A 21,736-nucleotide genomic window follows, 5' to 3' on the forward strand; every position below is an offset into this window, starting at 1 on the left:
CAAATAATAAAGCTTTATTTAGGAACATTACAAAGTCTGTCAGTTCCACTTAACCAAAGTTAGTAATTCTGTTTTGTAATCCATCCTACTCGTTTCTTCCCTCTTTTTTTGCCCTGCTGTTCTCAATATAATGAAAACAATTGTACATTTTTGTTATCGCTCTGCTGCATGAACTACCTTGTTCCCTCTCCCCAGTAGTACCTCCCAAAGCAGTGGAGAGCCTCACTGATGAAAGGGTTTTTACTTTTATTACCATGGAAGTTAAGAGCTTTTGGACCTTACAGGTGTCAGGGCATATACCCCAGATCAGTTTTTGGTTCTGGTTTTGTTTTAGTCTTTCAAGTCATAATCCTTTAAGAGCAATTACTCTACGGATGAATTCAGCCATAGTTTTGCACAGGTGTGAGAAGTGTTTGCAGTAGGACAAAGTATTTGATATTTTCTTCAGAATTGTTTGCTAGTGGAGTTTTTTCCACTCTTTCTCTTGTTAATTGTACTGATCACCAGTGAAGGTAGGAACTGCCTACATTGAGTACTTCCGTGTTGACAATTTCCTGAAAAGCTCTTTTAAATGCAAGTTTCTACATAGTGGCTTCAAGCTGAATTAACACTGGCAAGTGCAACACGTAGGAGAAATAAAGATGAACTGGTAGGTGATGGGGGGTTTTGACTGCTCATTGAGCAGATTTAGAGGTTTTTATCTTGGAGCTCTTCTTTCCAGTATAGAATGGACTGCTGTAGCAGTCCTGCTGGAGGAGGTGGATGATGGAATCTTGTACACCCTAGTCCCATACTCTTTTCCACTCTGGCAGCTCTCTTCACCCAGGCACTGGGAAATGTCTGCCATACAAAGTCTAAAGTGGGTTCAAGTTAGGGAAGTGCTGTGGCATTGGAACTACTGTGGGGAGTTAGATTTCCTTTGGTGGAGCATACAGGCAGATTCAGTACATAATGAAGTGTACCTTTGAATATAATTAAAAACAGGCATTGCGCGTGGTAAAAAGGGAGCTGTTGTTAAGTGAAAAAGGAAAAACTTTTCACACCATTCAAAGTCACTAACTGGACTGGTGGAATTTAATTTAATAAGCGTCCCAGTGGGGTTTTGTTTGGGTAAAACCTAACAATGTAATTTTACTTATAAAGCACACATCTGAGAGGCAGCAGGCTGTAAAGTCACACAAATTACTGAGTGACGGTCCCAACTTCCACCTACCAGTCAGATGGCCTTGAGAAAGTCACTTAGCTCTCAACCCTATCACTCATTAATACAGTGAGAGTAATACTACCAACCTAAACAAGAGAATTAAATGAGGTGCTTTTTTATATTACGAGCTCAGTAAATGCTAGTACTTCCAGCCACCACTTATCTGCATTCCCCATCCCCTCTCAGAAGCTCCTCCTCCCAAAGGAAGATAAAAAGGGAGCAGCAGCTGGGCAATGATAAGAGCAGAATGCCTGTCTTAAACACAATGAGTAACAAAACAACTGACCTCTGTTTTGTCAAGGGTCACCTACTTAAAACACAAAATTTTTGAAGGTTCTGTTTAATGTTCCCAAGTAGTGTTCAGTATTCTATAGACAGAAGAGAGTTAGAGTTGTTAACACCAACCTCATGTGTCCATTGCTGCGATACCCATGTGTAGAGTATGCTGTTTTCCCTAGTCTTTCCCTTAGGTAGTTTCTCTGCTCCTAAATCAGATAAAACCACCAGGATTTTAGGGTCGCCTGGGTGGCTCAGTTGTTAAGCATCTACTTCCAGTTGAGGTAATGATCCCGGGGTCTCGAGCCCCACCTTGGGCTCCCTGCTCCTCGAGAGGCTTGCTTCCTCTCTCACTCCCCCTGCGTGTGTTCCCTCTTGCTGTATCTCTCTATCAAATAAACAAAATCTTAAAAAAAAAAAATTAAGAAAAACTACCCAGATTTTAAAGAATGCTTAAGAGCCCAATTAAAATTTTTTAAAAAGCACTTTAACAAAACGATACTTTATTTTGTCAGGTTATGCTGATACACAAGTAAGTGAGGGATGTATCTCTCAGATTACCATCAAATATGAGAAAAAGAACTGTACACATTGGAGACAGGGAAGGTGTATCCACAAAGATGTATCTAAACATGTTAGCTAAAGTAAAATTTTTTATCTCAGTTTGGCTAGATTTCAGTTATTTCTCAAAAACTTAGGAAGAACCAGCTTGATTTTGACAAAGTCTGACAACCGGTGTTGGAATACACCTGAAGTTAATTTGTAATTGTGCCACTTTTGAAGTGATAGTGGCCAAGAGAAAGATTCCGTAGAACTAGCTCAAAACAATAGATGTCAGTGAAATTTAGATGAGCGGAGTCAGGGCAGTAGAAGCCTTATCAACAATGCTTCTACCAACATAAAACAAGGCCTTGTAATAATTCTGACCATTTGTCCACTTTTTCTGGTGAGGTTTTTTCAATGTTCTAGAAATGGAAATGATGATTGATTTCAGGGGTACCTCAGTGACTCAGTAAATTGGGCGGCTGGCTTGATTTTGGTTCAGGTCATGATCTCAGAATCCTGGTATTGGGCTTCAGTTCCACTCCCCTTGATCAGATCTAGCTATTGTCATACTAGCAGGCTTAGGTTTATGTAGTTCTAGATGTGCCGTGACCTAATTCACCCTACAAATAAGTGAAATCTTTAAGTCATACTGTAAATTACAGGGAAAGCAGCCTGAGGCCTATGGAGTCACCTTGAACAATACAGGTTCTTTTAGGGAGAAACTTTGGAGTTAGGGGACCCTCTGATAATGAAATGCCAAGGCCCTTAGCTCTTCCTGTTAGCTTTGAGGCCCCTATAGTCTGCCAGATTAAAATTGCTGCCAAAGTAAACCTAGCGTCTCTTGTTTTTCATTTCTCACCTTCCTGTAGTTTCCTTTCCAAGAAATAAAAGTTTTTACCCACCAAGTCAAAACAAACACTTTTCTTTTTGTTTTTACAATTTATTTTAAGTTAAGGACATTAAAGTTGACAAGCCAAAAATAAAAGGTAAAATCCTATATAGCAATAGAGGTGGTTATTCCTGGACAGTCAAGCTGTAAACACTGGAATAGGTTTTTTGTTGTTACCGATGAAAATTTTCCCATATACATGTGTAACCATGCCTGAAGCGTGAAGAGACTAATATGTAACAAACTTTTTAGTTAGCAACACTGCAGGATCTGGTTAAATTGGGTTGATGGGACTTAACAGTAAGAAAACAAAGGTCCCTTAACCATCATTCCCACAATGAAGCAATCACAGAGTGCCTATAATGGAACTGGAGGGAGAAGTTGATGTACATTCAGTGATTTCTCATCAAGAAGGAGTGCTTCAGGAGCTGGGCAGCAGAAGGTCGCTCATGCTGGTCCCTAGGAAGGGAAAAACAATTTAGAAACAGCACCCCATAAGTGCCTCCCAACTGGATGTACTTGACTCAAAATGCCAATTTTATTTTTTTTTAAAAGATTTTATTTATTTATTTGACAGAAATCACAATAGGCAGAGAGGCAAGCAGAGAGAGAGGGAGGGAAGCAGGCTCCCTGCTGAGCAGAGAGCCTGATGTGGGACTCGAGCCTAGGACCCTGGGATCATAACCTGAGCGGAAAGCAGAGGCTTTAACCTACTGAGCCACTTTGGTGCCCCAAAATGCCAACTTTAAAAATGGAAGTAGAAGGGTACCTGGGTAGTTCAGTTGGTTAAATAACTAACTTGATTTTGGCTCAGGTCATGATCTCTGGGTCCTGGGACTGAGCCCTGGGTCAGACTCTGTGCTTAGTGGGGAGTTTGCTTAAGGATTCTCTCTCTCCCTCTCCCTCTGCCCCGCCCCACCCACACCACTTGTGTGCACAATGCTTCTCTAAAATAAATGTTTTTAAAAAATTTTTTAAATAAAAATGGATGTACAATCTTGGCCAAACAGATTTGCTTCCATATAAGATTTTAGCTATGTGAGCTTAGGTCAGGGACACAAATTCATCATTAAAACAGGGATAACAGTTACACCTAACTCACTGGGAGAATTAAATAATGTATAAACAGGTTTTAAACAGTGTCTGGCACATAGTGATAGTCTAAAAAGTAGTCGCTATTATGATTAAAAACTGGGCGTTGCTTCCTAGTTGTACTTCTTTGTTCCGTTTGAGGTGTAATTTATACACAGGAAAAGCCACACTTTCAGATGTACAGTTTAAAGCACTTTTAACTAGCATTAAATTTACTTCTAAAATTTAGAGGCATTGGAATCCAGAATTGAAAAGCCTGTAAGAGGGTGCCTGGCTCAGTTGGTTAAGCGTCCAACTCTTAATTTGGGCTCAGGTTATGTTCTCAGGGTCATGAGATGGAGCCGTGTGTTGGGCTCTGCGCTGAATGGGAAGTCTGGTTGAGATTCTCTCTCTCCGCCCCTCACCCTCCCCCCCCCCAAATAAATAAAATCTAAAATCTTTTTTTTTTTAAGCCTTTAGGAAGTAAACATTTAGGGATGCCTCAGTAGTTCGGTCGGTTAAGCATCCGCCTTCACTCGGGTCATGTCCTTGGGTCCTGGGACCAAGCCTGGAGCTGGGCTCCCTGCCGGCATTTCCCTTGTCCTCTGCCCCTCCCCCGCTTGTGCTCTTGCTCACTCGCTCTTTCTCTCTCTCTCTTTCTCAAATAAGTAAATAAAAACTTCTAAAACAAACAAGGAGACATTTAAATGTGTTTTGGTGATTAATTGAAATAATCCCATTTGGGGCACTCAGGTGAGCATAAAGCAACGGGAGACATATATTTAGTCCTATTTTGGTTTAGGTTATTTTTCCTCAAATTAAACTTTTCCCAATAAATTAGTCAATGAAGCAGTGAGCCAGTTGATAGTTACCTGCAATGACCTATTCCAGAGACATTATTTTGGCTAAAGTGGCCATCTTTTGATAATGTGGGTACCAGGGAGCAGGGCAGGTGTTGGGGGACAGTTGCAGGGGATAACTACCAAGAATAGCCCAGGTGGAAAGGATCATAAAAATAGAGGGACCATAAATTATTTTGAAACAAAGCCTCCCCTTCTGGAGGCCCTTTCTCCTGTCTTCAAAATACACAGAAATCTCTCCTCTCCAAAAATCCTTTCCTTAATATAGCCAAACCTAGTGACTTTTTTTTCAATGTGCATTATGCCAAATCCTTACCTTTTGGCCCATTCCTCTCTATAGAAATTCCCCTCGTATAATTAACCATAATCTTCTCATTGCCAAATGTGATGAGTTCATCCTACTTCTCATCTCGGCAGTAGCATTTGAAGCATTCGCTACCCCCTCCTTTCAAAACAATCTCTTCATAGACTTGGAAGAAACTTTTCTTGGTTCTTTTCCCACCTTGGGACAACTCTCCTCCCTTCTTCCCTCCTTTCCTTTGCCATGTGCTAGACTTGATGCTATGTCTATTATTACATCTCCTCTGAGCATTTTCAAAAACATTTTCCTCAACCCTCTTAAGCTGTTCACAGCTATAGCCACCAAACTTCGGATATCTTTTTTTTTCCCCAAACTTCTGATTTCTAAAGATGTTCCTCCAATCTCATTTGCTTTCCTGAGCTCCAATCCCATAGCTTTGAAAGTTTCCTTAAATGGTGGGCCCCCTCTGCTTGACTTATTTCACTCAGCATAATCTCCTCTAGTCCCATCCATTCTGATACAAAAAGTTGGGTATTCATCCTTTCTGATGGAGAGATAATACTCCATTGTATATATGGACTATTTCTTCTTTATCCATTTGTCTGTTGAAGGACATCTTGGTTCTTTCCACAGTTTGGCAGCTGTGGCCATTGCTGCTATGAACACTGGGGTACAGATGGCCCTTCTTTTCACTACATCTGTATCTTTGGAGTAAATACCCAGTAGTGCAATTGCAGGGTCATAGGGTAGTTCTATTTTTAGTTTTTAAGGAATCTCTACACTGCTTTCCAAAGTGGCTGCATTCCCACCAACAGTGTAAGAGGGTTCCCCTTTCACCACTTCCTCTCCAACACTTGCTGTTTACTGTATTGTTGATTTTGGCCATTCTAACTGGTGCAAGGTGGTGTCTCAATGTGTTTTTTTTTTTTTTTTAATTACACAATATATTTATTTATTTTTTTTTTAATTTATAATTTTTTATTTTTTATAAACATATATTTTTATCCCCAGTGGTACAGGTCTGTGAATCACCAGGTTTACACACTTCACAGCACTCACCAAAGCACATACCCTCCCCAATGTCCATAATCCCACCCCCTTCTCCCAAACCCCCTCCCCCCAGCAACCCTCGGTTTGTTTTGTGAGATTAAGAGTCACTTATGGTTTGTCTCCCTCCCAATCCCATCTTCTTTCATTTATTCTTCTCGTACCCACTTAAGCCCCCATGTTGCATCACCACTTCCTCATATCAGGGAGATCATATGATAGTTGTCTTTCTCCGCTTGACTTAATTCGCTAAGCATGATATGCTCTAGTTCCATCCATGTTGTCGCAAATGGCAAGATTTCATTTCTTTTGATGGCTGCATAGTATTCCATTGTGTATATATACCACATCTTCTTGATCCATTCATCTGTTCATGGACATCTAGGTTCTTTCCATAGTTTGGCTATTGTGGACATTGCTGCTATAAACCTTCCGGTGCACGTGCCCCTTTGGATCACTACATTTGTATCTTTAGGGTAAATACCCAGTAGTGCAATTGCTGGGTCATAGGGCAGTTCTATTTTCAACATTTTGAGGAACCTCCATGCTGTTTTCCAGAGAGGTTGCACCAGCTTGCATTCCCACCAACAGTGTAGGAGGGTTCCCCTTTCTCCGCATCCTCGCCAGCATCTGTCATTTCCTGACTTGTTGATTTTAGCCATTCTGACTGGTGTGAGGTGATATCGCATTGTGGTTTTGATTTGTATTTCCCTGATGCCGAGTGATATGGAGCACTTTTTCATGTGTCTGTTGGCCATCTGGATGTCTTCTTTGCAGAAATGTCTGTTCATGTCTTCTGCCCATTTCTTGATTGGATTATTTGTTCTTTGGGTGTTGAGTTTGCTAAGTTCTTTATAGATTCTGGACACTAGTCCTTTATCTGATATGTCGTTTGCAAATATCTTCTCCCATTCTGTCAGTTGTCTTTTGATTTTGTTAACTGTTTCCTTTGCTGTGCAAAAGCTTTTGATCTTGATGAAATCCCAATAGTTCATTTTTGCCCTTGCTTCCCTTGCCTTTGGCGTTGTTCCTAGGAAGATGTTGCTGCGGCTGAGGTCGAAGAGGTTGCTGCCTGTGTTCTCCTCAAGGATTTTGATGGATTCCTTTCTCACATTGAGGTCCTTCATCCATTTTGAGTCTATTTTTGTGTGTGGTGTAAGGAAATGGTCCAATTTCATTTTTCTGCATGTGGCTGTCCAGTTTTCCCAGCACCATTTATTGAAGAGGCTGTCTTTTTTCCATTGGACATTCCTTCCTGCTTTGTCGAAGATTAGTTGACTGTAGAGTTGAGAGTCTATTTCTGGGCTCTCTATTCTGTTCCATTGATCTATGTGTCTGTTTTTGTGTCAGTACCATGCTGTCTTGATGATGACAGCTTTGTAATAGAGCTTGAAGTCCGGAATTGTGATGCCACCAACGTTGGCTTTCTTTTTCAATATCCCTTTGGCTATTCAAGGTCTTTTCTGGTTCCATATAAATTTTAGAACTATTTGTTCCATTTCTTTGAAAAAGATGGATGGTACTTTGATAGGAATTGCATTAAATGTGTAGATTGCTTTAGGTAGCATAGACATTTTCACAATATTTATTCTTCCAATCCAGGAGCATGGAACATTTTTCCATTTCTTTGTGTCTTCCTCAATTTCTTTCATGAGCACTTTATAGTTTTCTGAGTATAAATTCTGTGTCTCTTTGGTTAGGTTTATTCCTAGGTATCTTATGGTTTTGGGTGCAATTGTAAATGGGATTGACTCCTTAATTTCCCTTTCTTCTGTCTTGCTGTTGGTGTAGAGAAATGCAACTGATTTCTGTGCATTGATTTTATATCCTGACACTTTACTGAATTCCTGTATAAGTTCTAGCAGTTTTGGAGTGGAGTCTTTTGGGTTTTCCACATATAGTATCATATCATCTGCGAAGAGTGATAATTTGACTTCTTCTTTGCCGATTTGGATGCCTTTAATTTCCTTTTGTTGTCTGATTGCTGAGGCTAGGACCTCTAGTACTATGTTGAATAGCAGCGGTGATAATGGACATCCCTGCCATGTTCCTGACCTTAGCGGAAAAGCTTTCAGTTTTTCTCCATTGAGAATGATATTTGCGGTGGGTTTTTCATAGATGGCTTTGATGATATTGAGGTATGTGCCCTCTATCCCTACACTTTGAAGATTTTGATCAGGAAGGGATGCTGTACTTTGTCAAATGCTTTTTCAGCATCTATTGAGAGTATCATATGGTTCTTGTTCTTTCTTTTATTGATGTGTTGTATCACATTGACTGATTTGCGGATGTTGAACCAACCTTGCAGCCCTGGAATAAATCCCACTTGGTCATAGTCAATAATCTTTTTAATGTACTGTTGAATCCTATTGGCTAGTATTTTGTTGAGTATTTTCACATCTGTGTTCATCAAGGATATTGGTCTATAGCTCTCTTTTTTGGTGGGATCCTTGTCTGGTTTTGGGATCAAGGTGATGCTGGCCTCATAAAATGAGTTTGGAAGTTTTCCTTCCATTTCTATTTTTTGGAACAGTTTTAGGAGAATAGGAATTAGTTCTTCTTTAAATGTTTGGTAGAATTCCCCCGGGAAGCCGTCTTGCCCTGGGCTTTTGTTTGTTTGGAGATTTTTAATGACTGTTTCAATCTCCTTACTGGTTATGGGTCTGGTCAGGCTTTCTATTTCTTCCTGGTTCAGTTGTGGTTGTTTATATGTTTCTAGGAATGCATCCATTTCTTCCAGATTGTCAAATTTATTGCCATAGAGTTGCTCATAGTATGTTCTTATAATAGTTTGTATTTCTTTGGTGTTAGTTGTGATCTCTCCTCTTTCATTCATGATTTTATTTATTTGGGTCCTTTCTCTTTTCTTTTTGATAAGTCGGGCCAGGGGTTTATCAATTTTATTAATTCTTTCAAAGAACCAGCTCCTAATTTCGTTGATTTGTTCTATTGTTTTTTTGGTTTCTATTTCACTGATTTCTGCTCTGATCTTTATGATTTCTCTTCTCCTGCTGGGTTTAGGGTTTCTTTCTTTCTCTGCCTTTGTTGTGTCCCACAGATTTTGAACCATTGTATTTTCATTATCATTTGTTTCCATGATTTTTTTCAATTCTTCTTTAATTTCCCGGTTGACCCATTCATTCTTTAGAAGGATGCTGTTTAGTCTCCATGTATTTGGGTTCTTTTCAAACTTCCTTTTGTGGTTGAGTTCTAGCTTTAGAGCATTGTGGTCTGAAAATATGCAGGGAATGATCCCAATCTTTTGATACCGGTTGAGTCCTGATTTAGGTTTTGATTTGAATCTCCCTGATGGCTAAAGATGATGAACATTTTTTCATGTGTCTGTTAGCCATTTGTATGTCTTCTTTGGAGAAATGTCTGTACATGTCTTCTGCCCATTTTTTGACGTGATTATCTGTTTTGTGTGTGTTGAGTTTGAGGAGTTCTTGGATATCAGCCCTTTGGCTGTAGTGACATTTGCGAATATCTTCTCCCATTCTGTGGGTTGCCTCTTTGTTTTGTTGACTGTTTCCTTTGCTGTGCAGAAACTTTTAATCTTGATGAAGTTCCAAAAGTTCCTTTTCGCTTTTGTTTGCTTTGCTTTTCTTTTGTTTGCTTTGGGGACATGTCTTGAAAGAAGCTTCTGTGGGCAGTGTTGAAGAGGTTACTGCCTATGTTCTCCTCTATGATTTTGATAGATTCCTGCCTCACGTTGAGGTCTTTGGAATCAATTATCATATGGTTTCACTTACTTATGGAGCATAAATGATAACACAGAGGACATTGGGAGATGGAAAGGAGAAGTGACTTGGGGGAAACGGGAGGGGGAGACAAATCATGAGAGACTGTGGACTCTGAGAAACAAACTGAGGGTTTTGGAGGGGAAGGGGTGGGGGGTTGGGTGGGCCTGGTGGTGAGTATTAAGGAGGGCACATATTGCATGGACCACTGGGTGTGGTGCATAAACAATTAATTTTGAAACACAAAAAAAGTTTTAAAAAGTAAATTTTAAAAAGAAAGTAAGGGAAAAATTTTTTTAAAAATTTTAAATGGTGGGCCTTCTTCAATTCCCTCCCTTGCTCCTCTTTCAAAACTTTTTATTATTTCTTCCATTATTCATACTCAAAACCATGCAGTCCTATCATGCCCCATCACCAAATGCTGATTCACCTTCCCCTGCAATGTTTAGGAACCCTTCTCTTGACAGTCCCACTGCTTCCACCACCATCCAAGTCCAAGCTCTGGATTCTTGCTTGGCCTTCTAGTCCCAACAGCCTCCATTTGAAGCCCTTCGGTGCACTGCCATCCGACTTGCTTTCCCAAAGGCCAGTTTCTTTACGGTATGATCTGCCCCCAAATTCTTTGTGGTCCCCTGCTCTTCACTGCCTATTGCATAAAGCTAACTTCCTTTGGCCTGACTTCCCAGAACTTTTTTTTTTTTTTGTCTTTTTTTTTTTTAAGATTTTATTTATTTATTCTCTCACTTATTTATTCATTTTCTCTTCAGAGAGAGAGAGAGAGCACAGGCAGGGGGACAGGAGAAGGAGAAGCAGGCTCCTCACTGACCAAGGAGCCCAATGCAGAACTCCATTCCAGGACCCTGAGATCATGACCTGAGCTGAAGGCAGATGCTTAACAGACTGAGCCACCCAGGTGCCCCTTCACAAAATTTTCAAACTGCCCATAGCAGTACCCCCAACTCATACATCCTATTGTTCCCCAAAGTTCATTTCTGTTCTATTCAGTCCTTGTTCCTGGTCAATACCTAGTCATCTGTACTTCTGAATCTTTAGGAGTGCCTCCCACCCAACTTTACTTCTGACTATCCACACCTCCAGGGAATATTGTCATAAGGCAAGACTCTAGAGTTCTTAGGATCTTTGCCTTTGAATTTCAAGAGATAATCTTATGCTTGTATATAACACTAATTAGTATATATTAATATTAATATTAATATTCTCCCAAACATTTAATAACTACAGAGCCTTAATTACATGCCCCATACTCTGTAACTCTATTAATTGATCATTAATGGTATGAGTTCTGTATTGCTTAGTTTATGAAGCCATGTTTCAAAAGGAGAGCCATAAAAAAGATTTCACCCTTTCTCTTTAAAGCTGTGTGTGTGTATGTGTGTGTGTGTGTGTGTGTGTGTTTGAGTAGTGACAGCTTGAAAGAAAATGAAAATAGCATGTAGTTTTTGTGGATCAATAATAGATAATTGTTCAATTCAGAGCAAGGCAACTATAGTAGTCTTAAGACTAGCACCCCACCCTACACTTTACCTCTCCCTCACCATACACATACACACATTCTTTACTCAGAGCCATCTCTCTGCTCTTATGTTTTATTCTCTGAATTAAAATTTCATATGCGGGGCACCTGGGTGGCTCAGTTAGTGAAGCATCTGACTCCTGATCTCAGGCTTATGAGTTCAAGCCCCACACTGGGCTCCACTCTGGGTGTGAAGTCTACTTTAAAAAAAAAAGAAAAAATTCGTATGAGCAGAAAGTGCTTGGCTAAGAGAAGTCTGAAAACCACACAAGTGGGTAATCTCTAAGGTCCTTTCTAACAATTTTCCCCCAACATTTTATTCCATAGATACTAGGGAGCATTGGAACAGGAAAAAATAGGCAATCTTCACTACTTTTCTGCTTCCCCACTTATTCCCCACACTTGATGCATGAAATGCTTCAATTAGAGATTTGTATCTTTTGATCAAAAGCTCAAATGTTTCCCCTCACTTTGAATACAAGCATTTCTGGGAGGACCAATACATTAGAGCTGTCAGTCATCAATCAGTCAATTCATAACAATCCCTCAACATGAATGAATTTCTCACACACTTTCCCTAGAGCCAGTTTTAGGAAGAAGGTAAGAACACTGGTTGCTTGAGAGGAAAGGCATCTCAGGAAAGGGGAACCTATGCACAGTTGATGTCATTGCACCATGCCAAGTCCCTTGGAAGACATCCCACTCCTAAATAAGTAGACCTGTGGCAAGGTTTGCACACCCATTGATTTGCCTGTCCCTGATTAGACATTTAATTGAGACACTTGCTACTTGAACCATTACCCCCCTACCCTGACACAACAAGAAGCACAATCACCCAAGGTGGCTAATCATGATTCCTTTCAGTACAAAATCATTCTCTGCTTGATTTTTATTTTTGTGGGCTATAAACTACAGGGGAAATGTCAGCAATCTTGGACTCTGGGGATTTCTCCTCCTCCTGTGTTTAGTTTCTTACCTGGTTAGGCACACACGCACAAAGTCCGCTGCATTTTCCGAGAAGTGTTCTGGTAACGGAGGCATCAGCCCTCGGTGCGCTCCAATGTAAAACATGGCTGCCATCCTGTCCATGGAAGCCAATGGGGGCTTCCCTGTGGCCATCTCAAACACAGTACAGCCAATGCTCCAGATGTCCGACTTCCTTCCATAGCCAGACTCATTGATGACTTCTGGGGCCATCCAATATGGAGTCCCATGCATGGACTTCAGCATGTCACTGTGGGTGCCATTTAAGCCAGCCCACGCCAAACGCTTGGCACAGCCAAAGTCAATTAGCTTTATTATTCCGGTTGGCATGAGCATGACATTATTTCCTTTGATATCTCGATGCACCACACAGTTCTCATGAAGATAAGCAACACCTTGCAGGATTTGTCTTGTATATTTACAGAACACCATCTCAGGCAATGGCCCAAAACGGTTTATAATACTAGAAATAGAGCCACCAGGGACAAACTCCATGAAAATGCTTACAATGTTCTCTTCCAAGCATGTCCCCAAATAGGCCACAATGTTGACATGCTTCAGTGCTTTGAGCAAATCTACTTCTTCCTGCAGTTTCCGGTATTCTTTTTCAGTAGCTAATTTATCAGAGGTATCCAAAGCCACCTGTTTTACAGCTATCAGCTGTCCTTGGCTAGTAAGACCACAATATACCTAGAAGCAAACCTTATTATTAAATATAAATGATATAACTTGTTCACAAAATGCCTCAGGTGACCATTGTCTTTCCCTTCTCCTCCCAAACCCTTCTCTTTTTCTAAGTCGATACATCCCTACGTAAGAGCAAAGTACTTAAGCAAATTCAATGTTTCAGTGAGGCCAAAATGGGGAGGAGTAGCATGGTGAGTGGATATTACACTGGGTTGGATTGGATAGAATCTTGGCTTCGCCATTCCCCAGCTATGTAACTTTGGGTAAGTTGCATAATCTTTTTGACTTAAGTTTTTCTCATCTATAACACTGAGATAAGAATTCTTACCTCATAGATATCTACATGCCTACATTGGGAAAACTCCTCACTAAGTGAAATGCCTATTTCAGTGCTAAAGCTCTAAGGAAAGAGGGGAACTCAGGTCCTGGGGTAATGTTGCAGTGACCCCTCATGCATTTTCAGTGGTTTCATGTCTTTCCAGCTTCTCACTGATATGTCCCCAGCTAGAAAATAACCCCTCTCATCTTTGGATCAGTCTTCTTTTTACCAATCTATGTAAACACTATCTAATGTGCTAGGATTTTAGATAGTCTTTCAAAAAATGTAAGGATTTATTTATTTATTTATTTTTAATTTTTTTTTTGCCACTCAACAATGATTCTCCCAACTTCTTGTAACATCTTGAGCTGTCAAGCAATGAGACATCTCTCCCACTGGACTTGGACCCAGGAGAATGAAAGGCTAGAAATACATTGGCCATCACCCCACTACATAGACCCTGAGAATGAGACCCATTAGGAGAGATACCAGGAGGCCAGACCCTAGTGACATTGTCTGACCCCTGAAATCAGCTATGCCCAGAACCACACCTATTCCGCACCCTTCAGTTACTTAACCCAGTGAACATCCTTTCCCCCAGGCCAGTTTGGGTTGGGTTTTCTATTACTTCCAACTGAAAAATTTCCATGTAAAAGAGTTTACAGAGTGGGGAGGGCAGAAGAGGATTAGGGAGAAAGGGTGGTCAAGGAGGAGTGGGGATTTGGGGTTTCATCATGTTTCCCTCTTAACTTACTGTGCCATAGGCTCCCTTCCCAAGGATCTCTCCCTTTGTCCACAGGATAGATTCCTCATACTTCAAACTATTTTCAGAAAATGTCTTCTTTTCATCTGAGTTGAGAAATTTCTCCTCCTTGTTGTATATCCTGAACCCATTACTATATCTCTGGGAAAATGAGACAAAAAGAAAAGTCACCATTAATTTCTGAGTCATTGGGATAGAGGGAGGGCAGGAAAGTAGTCTTCCTTTCTTCTAACTTGGGACCAACTAGAGAGGCCAAATATGCACACCCTGACTAGTCACATAGGACACTGCTTGTTAGCTCACCTGCAGTTTCCCCATCCCAAGAGCCTCCAGTCAAGGCAACTGAAGCCTGCCCTTTTTCCCTCTAAGGTTTCCCACTCCTCTGCCTGTCTTTGAATCTCTGCCAAACACAGTGTTAGTGGCTGACTCCATTGCTATAGCAAGCTATGAATAGTTTTTGTCTGTTCTTCAGTTATTTCCACAACACAAACATACACTCAAACACACGCATATATACATAAACCTAAATACATACACACATTTATACACAAATATACACAGAGACACTCTCTCTCCCTTGCGCACAGCCACAATGCATAAATAGAGTGAAGATCCATGGTCCTCTAGACCCTTGGTACTCAAAGGAGAATCTGTTAGGAGCTTGTTAGACATGCAGAATCTCGGGCCCCAAGCATACTGAATTAGTGCCTACATTTTAACATGATCTCCAAGTGATTTGCATTCACAGTAAACTTAGAGAAGTCTTGCCCTAGAAGTCAGAGAACAAGAATCTCTGCAGAATGTAGACCATGTTTTCCAACTGGTTGATCAGGGCCAAAAATGGTTTGCTTTGATCTCCTCCACAAGTTCTTAAAAACAAACGATAGTGACGCAGACACATGGTGAAGGCTATTAAGAGCGAGACTTTCTTGCAAGCTTACCTTCCTCAGGAATGAAAAGACCATTTGGGTTCCTCCTCCCCCATCCTTTCATGTTTCTACCCAAACTAAACTTGACTGCTTGGGAAGGAAAAGGTTGCAAATAGTCAGTTTTGACTCCATCACTACAGGATGGGGTTACAGGCTGATGATTTTACTAGCTTGATAGCTTTACTTGAATTTAAAATGGTAGAGTTGTGTGGCACCTTCATGGCTCAATCGGTGGAGGCATCGACTCTTGGTTTTGGCTCTTGGTTATGATCTCATGGGTCATGATCTCATCTGTCTTGACATCATGCCCCAAGTCAGACTCCGGGATCAGCAGGGAGTCTGCATGAAGATCTCTCCCATTCCCCCTCCTCCTGCATGCACATGTGTGCACGTTCTCTCTCTCTCTGTGTCAGATAAATAAGTGTTAAAAAAAAAAAAAACCCTAAAATGGCAGAGTTCTAGACTCATCTCAGACACACAGATGTGCACACTCATATCCCCGTTTCCTACCCCAGCCTGGAGGCCTTCCTGAACCACTCTCTACTCCCAACAGAAATTAAGTTCACCATGAGGACAGAGCTGGCATTTCGGGACAAGGAGTAATCTCCCTGTGTAGTGATTAAAGGTATGGGCTGGAATCAGAATGCATGGCTCTGCCACTCACTGACTGTCTTAACATCCTAAGCTTCAGTATTCTCATCTGCCAAATGGGGACTTGTTATGTCACAGACCCGTTATGAAGCATATAAAGAAGACAACATAACATATCTCACTCCTACGTGGTAAGTTCTCAGTAAACCCAGCTATGATAAAACTATTTGCCTTGTGTATCCTTTGATCAGCTGACTGCAATGATTGTTCCTAATCCGGATAGGGTGTGATATAGCCCCAGTCAGTGCTCAATAAATACTTCAGGTAAACCTACAGCTTCTGCCTTTACAATCTGAGTAGAACAAGAGGCTCATGTAATTCAGTGAGAATTGAAACAGACAAAACAAAACCCAGTGATCTGTTGGTATTCCTCTTCCCCACCTGCACTCCAACACCAAAAAAAATTTTTTTTAATTTTTCAGGATTGTTACTTATTTTCCTTGAGAACAATGGCTAAGTCTTGTATCCCAACATGTCTCTAGTTTTTAGCCGAGTGCCAAAAATACAAGAAGCACCAATAATATTTCTGTGTTAAAGTTTTCACATTTCATGTCTTCGTATCTGTTTTGGAATTAGCTGGTAAGCTACTTTAGGGGCTATGTGCATTTCTTTCTATTTCACATACCACCCAGAGCAATGTTTTACCCATAATTATCTCTCTGCTATTTGTTGATTGAAAACATCTTCACTGAATAAAATATTGACCTACTTTAAATAAATGGTTTTGCTATATTAATGTGCCCAAAGTGATGCCACAGCAGTGTTGGGCTGGCTGAATTCCAGAAGTAAGGCCGTATAACGAAAACATCTTAGCCTGGCAGTCAGGGGATCTGGATGCCAAACTTGCAACCAAACAGGGGAGACCTTGACAAATTGTTTAGTTGTTCTGGGTTTCCGATTCCTCAATTGAAAATAAGGAGTCTGAACCAGACTGTTTCTGAGGTCTCTTCCTGCCTCAATGGATTACTGATTCTAATTATACCAACCTGTATTTTAACATTTGTTGTCTCTCTGCCCAATTCTGCCGTGGATTTTCCTCTCCAACCAAAGACAAGATTTAGGTTTTCAGGATCTGTTTCATTTGCCATTATCTGGCAAGAGGTATTCTCTCTCTCATCTAGAGCTAAGAGTTCTGCAGCTAGGCACCCTAATAGTTCATCTGTCAATTCTTCGCTCTTCACAGAATCTAGAATTTCTTGTGAAATTGAATTTGCCTCCTTTAAAGTGTCTTCAAATGTGTGATATGTAACCGACTCATCAGCTAAACTATCCGGATCCAAAGAACGTACCCAATGCTGACATGCTTGGGAAGATGCCCTCTGTTGTTTCTCTTGGAAAGAGAAACTCTTAAGTGTTTCAGACTTATCTAAAACCCTCTCGAACCCTATATCATTAGTTAAAATTTGGTTGGCATTTATTTTACCAAGAGAGGGTGTATTCTGCTTTTCTTGTTGTGCACGCTTGTTGGAACCCTTGTCACTGGGCACTGCCCAGCTATTTTTGGAAAGGACAAGTGGGATCTGGTGATGTAGCTCTTCCAGTTCATGCAGATCTCTGAGGCTTGTAGCAAGTATTTGATTGTTAGAAGTGTCTCCTTCATCACCAGACTCTTCCATAGAGACTTCTTCAACAGTGGACAAATCTGTAACAGGAAGTTCATTCTGTTCAGGGGTCTGCTTGTGCAGCAGAGCCAAGTTCATGGGCTGAACTTCATCCCTGGAAGAGAGAAAGTCACTTCCCGAAGACTTTACCTGCCACTCTGGATCTGAAATATCATCACCATTTCCAATGCCTTGTAAGTTGGTACCTACGGCCCTGTAACCCTTTTCTTTAGAAATTAAACTTTTGTTCTTTTGTTTAATGTCAAATGAAGGCTTTGACGGCTTAATATGTGGTCTTTTCTGAGAAAATCTTGTTCTGCCACTGCTGCTCCTCTCACTGTGTGAAGATCGACATTTGCTGCTAATACTTCTCCCAGATGGAGCTGAGGCTATCTCTCGGTAGTATTTGTTCTCATGACGTTCAGCCTCTCTCATGTGACAATAAACAGGAGTCCCAAACATTTCATAGATTCCAGGCCCATTAGCAGTTGAATTGATTTCTTTGAACATGTCACTATACTTAAGATCTAAGTAATTGAGTCTCGGCTCTGCTGGTTGAGCAGAGAGGGGAACAGAAGACTTTTTTATTCCTGGATTCTTACAGAGGCAAGGAAAAGACGGCTTTTGGGGTGTTAGAGCCCGGTGACTTGATTGCTTCTTTTCTACCTGTGGCATTTGCCTTTGAAACTTGGGTGACTGCCGAGGTCTGGGGTCAACAAGCCCCAAGGCAGGGAAAACTTGAGTTTTAATGCTGTTTTTATGCATGGTAGGCTTGATGGAACCTTCAATGGAAATCATGAAATTCTGGGGTGTCCTGTTACTGCTCTTGGTCTTTGATTCCAACTTATTTCTGTGGGTTTTCCTCTTATGCCCATCAGTTTCTGGGTGTGCGAGTATGTTGAAGCTATTGTTGTTTTGAGGAGTGCCTTTTCTTTTTGGGAGGCTCGGTTTGGCTCTGGCAGGTTCCCTGGGAGTTCCATGTCCAGGGAAAGTGATGTGGATAAGAGGCACTATTCCATTCATTTCTGGTTTGGTGGCCTCTGCTACTGATACTTTTATGTTTGTCTCCATGCCTCTATGACCTTGAGGGAGCTTCTCAGTGGGGCCATCAGGGACTGCACTGGACAAACTTTTAAGAACAGTATACTCTTCTAAAATATGATTTGGCTCAAGTGCTTCACCTTTATGTACTGAAGCACTTTTGGAATCAGTCTGATCGTTTCTAGTTTCTTTTTCCTGGTTTAGAATTATTTCTGAATGCTGGGATTCTTGGAACTTGATTGGCATGGTACATCCAACTTCACAGCCTTGTTTACAGTTTCTGGCTAATGAACCCTCTTTCTTTCCTGACGAAAGATGTCGAGAATTCTCTTCTGCTTTTCTCATTTCATGACCAATGGAATCAATATCCACCTCCCTATCTGTCGGAAAACTGCTTTGCTTACGATTCTCAAAGGACACCAAAGATTGTCCTTTTCCGAAGTCAAAGGTTGTGATTTTGTCACTTCCTTCATTTTCCTTGGAAATCCTATTCTCCTCCGTCTCCATGTATTGTCTGTGATGGCTAGCCTTCCAAAAGGAGCACATGTTTCTGGACCAAATGGAGCTATCAGAGGACTTAAGAGTCTGATCAACAAACACCTTAAATGGAGTTTCCTGCTGCTTGTGTAATGGTCTAAACTCCTCAGATCGACTTCCAGGCTCTGAGAGCTTAGGTACGAAGGATATAAAGTTCAGAATATTTCTTTCTCTCTCCTTTTGATCCTTGTGATTTGGGGGGATTGTATGAAGACCAGGTTTCATGGACAAAAGTGACAACTGTGGCAGAGGGAACTAAAAGGAAAGAGAAAAAGGTTAATGAACACAGAAATGTACATGATATCGTATTAAGTGGTTTAAAGTAATCCAGAGGGATTCTTTTTTTTTTTTAATTCAATTAGCCAACACATAGTACATCATTAGTTTCAGATGTAGTGTTCAGCAACTCATCAGTTGCATAAAACACCCATTACTCATCACATCACATGTCCTCCTCAATGTCCATCACCCAGTTACCCCATCTCCCCATCCATTCCAGATAGATTCTAAGATTCTCTTTAGGTAGCCCTTTACAAGGCTATCTTAGAGATTCCAATTTTATTTTTCTATTTTTTAAAGATGTTATTTATATAAATATTATATATATATATATATAATTATTTGTCAGAGACAGAGCACAAGCATGCAGAGTGACAGGCAGAGGGAAAAGCAGGCTCCCTGCTGAGTAAGGAGCCCAATGCGGGGCTTGATCCCAGAACCCCGGGATCATGACCTGCGCCAAAGGCAGACACTTAACCAGCTGAGCCACCCAGGTGTCCACTAGGGATCCCAATTTTAAAGACTAAAAGCTCACTTCTGGTATTTCGGGTAAAACAATACTTCTAAAAACCAAGATTGTCGGAGGTCCCTGGCTGGTTCAGTCAGTGGACTAGGTAACTCCTGATCTCGGGGCAGTGAGTTCAAACCCCATGTTGGGTGTACAGATTACTTAAAAGTAAAATCTTTTAAAATATAAATAAATATGGGCGCCTGGGTGGCTCAGTGGGTTAAGCCGCTGCCTTCGGCTCAGGTCATGATCTCAGGGTCCTGGGATCGAGTCCCGCATCGGGCTCTCTGCTCAGCAGGGAGCCTGCTTCCTCCTCTCTCTCTCTGCCTGCCTCTCTGCCTACTTGTGATCTCTCTCTGTCAAATAAATAAATAAAATCTTAAAAAAAAAAATTAAAAAAAAAAAATAAAATATAAATAAATAAAAAATAAAAACCAAGATTAGCATAGCTATAAAGATTCAAGTTTATGTATTTATAATAAAATAAAGGCCTTGTAATGTAAACATTAAAATTTTTAAAAATATCTCTTTCTTTTAGGGTGAGAGAGAGTGTGTGGGAGAGTGGAAAGAGACAGAGAGAGAGGGAGAGAAATAGACTTCCACTGACTGTGGAGCCCGAGGTACAGCTTGAGCCCAGGAGCCTGAGATCACGACCTGAGCAGAAATCAAGAGTCCAACGCTTAACCAACTGAGCCACTCAGGTGCCCATGTTAATATTAAAATTTTAAGATGAGAAATTTTATTTCTCTTCTCTTTTCCTTTTCATTTCCATAGAATCGATCTCTAAGATTTTTTAAAATACCCACTTAGCTTAAAATTTCCGTTATAGAGGCACCTGGGTGTGGGCTCTACATTGGGCAAGGAGCCTGCTAGGGATTCTCTGTCTCCCTCCCTGCCTCTGCTTATGCTCTTTCTCTTAAAAACAAACAAACAAATAAATAAATAAATCTATTACAGTTACTTGAACAATGATTATTAGGTTATAGACTAACTCAGAATTTGTATCTGGAGCACAACTACTCCTTAATATTTTGATGAATTGTTTTGTTGAGCAGGGCTTAGAAAGATGCCACACTATACACTTGAAATCTAGCAACCGTGAATGGTTTTTACTACTTTGCCCTCTCAACTGTTTTCAAAAAAAGTTAGTTTTTACTATCGGCAACCTCTAGAGGTCAGTGTAACCCAATATATAAAATTAAGCTTTATGGTTATTGAGTTATAAAATGATTTTCCACCGTGATTCTTCCCAGATTTGGTACCTAACTATACTAGAATACTTATAGGCAGGGATCATGCATGACAATCGAGAGCTATATGTTTAATTGTCATTGTATTGCTACCTGTTTGTAAGAAGAAAGGAAAAGGAAGCTGACACTAGAGACCTATTAATTAGGAGTAGTGAAAAGCAGTGAGATTCCCCACTTCTATTGTCCAGATGATTTTCTTCAGTCGCTTAAACATAATGTCAGAAATAAAGACAGGGGTGTCTCAATGGCTCGGTGGGTTAAGCCTCTGCCTTCGGCTTGGGTCATGGTCCCAGTGTCCTGAGATCAAGCCCCAAATCAGGCTCTCTGCTCAGCAGGGGGCCTGATTTTCCCTCCCTCCTCCTCTGCCTGCCTCTCTGCCTACTTGTGATCTCTCTCTGTCAAATAAGTAAGTAAAATCTTTAAAAATAAATTAATTAATTAAATAAAGACAGATTCTGCAAGGGCTTAAACATCTCCCTAGTAGTAGCTTTTATTTGTTTTTAAGGCCAATAAATTTCTTTTTACAATACTGAGCAGGACCTATGCGCTTTCTTTCTTCTTCTTTTTTTTTTTTTAATAGATTTTATTTATTTATTTGACAGAGAGAGAAAGAGCACAAGTAGGCAGAGAAGCAGGCATAGAGAGAGCGGGAAGCGGGCTCCCTGATGTGGGGGCTCGATCCCAGGACCCAGAGATCATGACCTGAGTGGAAGGCGAAA

General features: G+C 40.7%; 1 protein-coding gene across 3 annotated transcripts in view; it reads right to left on the reverse strand.

Moving 5' to 3' along the window:
* Positions 1 to 2,945: 2,945 nt before the first annotated feature.
* Positions 2,946 to 21,736, reverse strand: part of MAP3K19 (mitogen-activated protein kinase kinase kinase 19) — a 68,724-nt gene continuing 49,933 nt past the window's right edge. For 2 of the 3 annotated variants that reach the window (XM_082689281.1, XM_082689282.1), the window contains 4 exons: positions 16,788 to 19,235; positions 14,213 to 14,362; positions 12,445 to 13,142; positions 2,946 to 3,374 (listed from right to left, as the gene is read on the reverse strand). In XM_082689281.1, the coding sequence (XP_082545407.1) occupies positions 3,308 to 3,374; positions 12,445 to 13,142; positions 14,213 to 14,362; positions 16,788 to 19,235 (3,363 nt within the window). In that variant the 3' untranslated portion in view covers positions 2,946 to 3,307. The remainder of the gene's footprint in view (positions 3,375 to 12,444; positions 13,143 to 14,212; positions 14,363 to 16,787; positions 19,236 to 21,736) is intronic. The other variant, XM_082689283.1, reaches the window with a different exon arrangement.

Source organism: Mustela nivalis, assembly GCF_964662115.1.
Source record: "Mustela nivalis genome assembly, chromosome: 11".
NCBI lineage: Eukaryota > Metazoa > Chordata > Mammalia > Carnivora > Mustelidae > Mustela > Mustela nivalis.